At 51.5% G+C, this 4,917-nt stretch overlaps 1 protein-coding gene across 1 annotated transcript in view; it reads right to left on the bottom strand.

The window, feature by feature from the left end:
- Positions 1-4,917, bottom strand: part of DNAI2 (dynein, axonemal, intermediate chain 2) — a 57,546-nt gene that overhangs the window by 24,642 nt on the left and 27,987 nt on the right. The window contains exon 8 of the mRNA XM_011972076.1: positions 1,467-1,690. Coding sequence (XP_011827466.1) covers positions 1,467-1,690 — 224 coding nt within the window. The remainder of the gene's footprint in view (positions 1-1,466; positions 1,691-4,917) is intronic.

Below are 4,917 nucleotides of genomic sequence, written 5' to 3'. Positions count from 1 at the left end.
GGCTCATGCCTGTAATCCCAGCACTTTGGGAGGCCGAGGCAGGTGGATCACCTGAGGTCAGGAGTTCGAGACCAGCCTGGCCAACATGGTGAAACTCTGTCTCTACTAAAAATACAAAAATTAGCTGGGCGTGCTGGCATGCGCCTGTAATCCCAGCTACACGGGAAGATGAGGCAGGAGAATCGCTTGAACTCGGGAGGCAGAGGTTGCAGTGAGCCAAGATCGTGCCATTGCACTCCAGCCTGGGGGACACAGCAAGACTCAAAACAAACAAACAAACAAACAAACAAAAACTCCTCCCAGGAGATTCTGATGCAAACAGATGTGGGAAGCACTGGAACCAAAGATGCTCATTAGGGTTGATGGTGGCACTGACATTACAGGAGTCTGTGGCTCTGTGGGCAGGAAAGGAGCCCCAGGATGATTTTTGTTTAGCAAGAGAAAAAAGCAATTTATTTATACATCAATGGACAATACCCACGGGAGCGCCCGGCAGTGAGTGACTCAAGGGGGTGGTTAGAATTCGGGCTTATTACCTAACTTAGGAGATGAAGAGGAGGAGGAGAAAGGGCACTTTTAGGCAAGGTACATGGGCCCTAAGAAAAACGGAGGGGGATGTGATAGTCCAAGCTTCTCTGGTCTAACCACTGTGCTCACAGCTATCTCAAGCTCCTTGTCTGTTGCTCCCCTCAGAGGAGTGGGCACTGAGCAAGACAGGCTATGCCGCATTGCTGAATCGTACCAAGGCACCCACATTTCCCAGCCAAGCTTCCTGGGTTCACACCCCAGCTCGGCTTCTCACTAGCTGGGAGAGCAGGAGCGAGTGGCTTGGCCTTTCTGTAGCCCATTTCCCTGACATGAAAAATGAGATGAGGGGAAGAGCAATGCTGCCTCCTCCTAGGGGTATTTTGAGGATTATGAAAATTAAGCCAGCCAGGCGCAGTGGCTTATGCCTGTAATCACAACACTTTGGGAGGCCGAGGTGGGCAGATCACCTGAGGTCAGGAGTTCAAGACCAGCCTGGCCAATGTGGTGAAACCCCATCTCGACTAGAAATACAAAAATGAGCTGGGCATGGTGGCAGGTGCTTGTAGTCTCAGCTACTTGGGAGGCTGAGGCAGGAGAGTCACTTGAACCTGGGAGGTGGAGGTTGCAGTGAGCCGAGATCATGCCACTGCATTCAGTCTGGGGAATTAAGCAAGACTGTGTCTGAAAAAAAAAAAAAAAAAAAAAAAGGAAAGAAAATTAAGCCATGGCCAATATTTTTAGCAGCTGGGTGGTTTGAAGCCTGTCGCTTTGTGGAGTGGCTGGAGCAAGTCACTTGCTAACACGAGTTTGGGTGTTTGTGGAAGGCTTTTTTTCTCCATTTTACATATGGAGGCTCAGGACTCTCCCGGGCCCAGCTGGGCTCCCTCCATCCCCTCCTGTCCTCTGCATCCCCTCCCGTCCCCAGCATTGCCTCTTACTTGGTCCACATGATGCACGATTCCCGGCTGTCTTCAGACCAGATGCGGGCTGTCCAGTCACCAACTGTCAGGAAGTTCTTCGGGTAAAAGGGGTTTCTCTGGAGGGCGTAGATGGGGCCATGATGGCCCGGGAAGGTGCACACGATCTTCTCAGCTGATGTCTTGGCCTTGCGGTTGCAGGAGATGATGATGCCCTGCTCAGTCCCCACCATGAACTTCGTGGGCTGTGAAAGGAGTGACACGGGAGGGGAAGGCTCCATGAACCATCAACTTGGATGAGCGGGCATGGACAGGAGCCTGCTTGGGGGGTCTGCAGGCCCTAGAAAGGCCCTCAGATCAAGCCTCGGCAAGGGCTGTGGCCCCTCCTGGAGAGCTGTCCCCACTCTTCCCGGGCTCCTCAGACCCCACCTTTCTGGAAGTTGCTCAAGGAGCCTGTGCTGAATGAAGTCCTCCCTGGCTCCTCCAGTCCTGGAGGGTCACCACTAGCCCCTTCTGCAGAGCATCACTGTGTCCTCGAAGCATTTGGCCATCAAGATCCTGAATGTTTGTTTACAGAGAGAGTAAAGCAGACCCAGGGAGGGGAGCCAGGGTGGTCCACCCAGATCACTCACAGGATGGGCAGAGCCTTCCCTGGCAGGACAGTGACATTTGTTGTAGCATTGTCCAGGCTGGTGTCCCTGAGAACTCAGAGCGGGTGACCAACCAGCACTCAGGAAGCCACCTGGCAGTCAGTGATGTAATTCGTCCCCCTACTGCTGGTGGGTGAGCTCTTTGAGGGGCGCAAGCTTGTCTGACATGGGTCCATCGCCCACGAACTGAGCTTTAGTAGTTACTCACTTTACTGCGGACTGAATGCACAAAAGCCAGTCTCCTGACTCCTGACCCAGTGCTCCCTCTGCATCTCTGAGCATGACCCCCTCCGTCGTGCAATGCCCTGCCTTGTTGACTGTTCCATGTCTTCACTTCCGGGCTAGACTGGACAACCTCCACCAGCAGGGCCTGAGCCTACAATGGCGCTGTGTCCTCAGCATTCCAAATGGAAAGAACAGCTGAGTGAGGCAGGGGAGGGGCACGCTGAGGGGAGGGCCTTTGTCAACGGGCTCAGATGTCCTCTGCCGGTGGTGAACCTGCCCCTGTAGAGCTCCCAGGTTTTAGGAGGAGGTTGCAGTGAGCCAAGATCATGCCACTGCACTCCAGCCTAACCTACAGAGCAAGACTCCACCTCAAAAAAAAAAAAAAAAAAAAAAAAGAAGAAAGAAAGAAAAAAGAAAAAAGAAAAAAATGAAAAAGAACTCCTAGTTTATTTATTTATTAAGACAGGATCTGGCTCCATTGCCCAGGATGGAGTGCAGTGGTACGATCTCGGCTCATTGCATCCTTGACCTTCTGGGCTCAAGCAATACTCCCACCTCAGCCTCCCACGTAGCTGGGACCACAAGCACACACCACCAGGGTCAGCTAATTTTTGTATTTTTTGTAGAGACAGAGTCTCCCTATGTTGTCCAGACTGGTCTCAAACTCCTAAGCTCAAGCGATCTGCACACCCCGGCTTCCCAAAGTGCTGGGATTACAGAGCTGAGCCACTGCACCTGGCGTCCCCCCCAGGTTTTTTATTTTTATTTTTTAAAAAACGTATTGTTTTAGTGTGCATTTTCTTCTACCAGAAAATTACTAAAATGATAAACATAAAATCTCTAGAAAATACCCAGAATATGGCCAGGTGTGGTGGCTGAGGCATGAAAATCACTTGAACCCGGGAGGCAGAGGTTGCAGTGAGCCAAGATTATGTCACTGCACTCCAGCCTGGGCAACAGAGTGAGACTCTGTCTCAAAAAAAAAAAAAGAAGAAAAAAAAAAATTAGACTGGAGTGGTGGCATGCGCCTGTGGTCCCAGCTACTCAAGAGGCTAAGGCTTGAGCCCAGAAGGTAGATGTTGCAGTAAGCTGAGATCACACAACTGCACTCCAGCATGGGCAACAGAACGAAACCATGTCTCAACAAAACAAAACAAAAATCTGGGCTTCAAGTTGGGTGTCAAGGGCAAGTGAAAAGACCAAGCTTGAGAGGTCCAGAGAAGAAAGTATTCAAGCTGACTACGCGCTGCCCATCAGTGAGCCGAGGAGAAAGGCCACCCAGATCCGAGTGGCCCATCGTGCCTCTGGCCTCAGACTTCGTGGCGGGCTGCGGGTGGACACCCTGGGCCTTAGAGTTGGAACCCTGGGTTTGAGTCCCGGCTTTACCAGGTACTAGGACTCACAACGTAATCTCACGAAGACTCATTGTGTGTATCTGGCAAGTATGGATAAAAACTTTACCCCATGAAATGGTTATAGGCGATTGCACGAGCTTATGAAATCAGGCAGCCACAAGTGTTCAGCACACCATGTGCACCCTGCAAGGGCCAGACATGGAGGAGATGGCCCTAGTTGTGATGTGGTTGTATGTCTAGCACTTGGCCTAGAAAGCCTTGCCTCTGGGACAGAATGTTCTCCTGAGTCCTTGCCACCCCAACCTCCATGCCCAGTGCCTTGTCCTCTGGGGAGGGGTCAGTGGACTTGTCTCCTCATCCCACCAACATTCATCTCTCAGCCTTGAGCTAGGGTTGCCCAGGCAGGTTCGAGGCCAGAGCCTCCCAAAGCCCTAGGAATGATGGCACATGATCCCGAAGCAAACAAGTGACACCTCCAAGGGGGAACCAGGCCTGGGCTGCACTGAGACATAAACCAAGACTCAGCCCAAGCCAAAAACCAACAACAAGGGAAAGGTATCTTCTTACTCTAGTGAGGAAGTCTTCCTTTACTGCTTCTAGAAGCTTCCCTCCTCTAACACATTTGCATTATGCTCAAACTTTGATATTTCCTGTTTTTCTTTTATTTTCTTTGATTTTTTGAGATGGAGTTTCACTCTTGTCGCCCAGGCTGGAGTGCAATGGGACGATCTTGGCTCACCGCAACCTCCGCCTCCCAGGTTCAAGTGATTCTCCTGCCTCAGCCCCCTGAGTAGCTGGGATTACAGGCATGCACCTCCATGCCCAGCTAATTTTGTATTTTGAGTAGAGATGGGGTTTTTCCATATTGGTCAGACTGGTCTTGAACTCCCAACCTCAGTTGATCCACCCACCTTGGCCTCTCAAAGTGCCAGGATTACAGGTGTGAGCCACCATGCTCGGCCCTTTTTTTCTTTTCTTATGTAGGGATAGGGTCTTGCTATGTTGCCCAGGCTGGTCTTGAACTCCTGGGCTCAAGTGATCCTCCCACCTCCCAAAGTGCTGGGATTACAGGTGTGAGCCACTGTGCCTGGCCTCACATTGATACTTTTCTTTTTTTTTTTTTTTTGAGACGGAGTCTGGCTCTGTAGCCCAGGCTAGAGTGCAGTGGCCGGATCTCAGCTCACTGCAAGCTCCGCCTCCCGGGTTCACGCCATTCTCCGGCCTCAGCCTCCCGAGTAGCTG

Source organism: Mandrillus leucophaeus, unplaced genomic scaffold, assembly GCF_000951045.1.
Source record: "Mandrillus leucophaeus isolate KB7577 unplaced genomic scaffold, Mleu.le_1.0 Scaffold1, whole genome shotgun sequence".
Classification (NCBI taxonomy): Eukaryota; Metazoa; Chordata; class Mammalia; order Primates; family Cercopithecidae; genus Mandrillus; species Mandrillus leucophaeus.
Note: the sequence above shows the minus strand (reverse complement) of the source record. Positions and strands in the feature narration are given on the sequence as shown.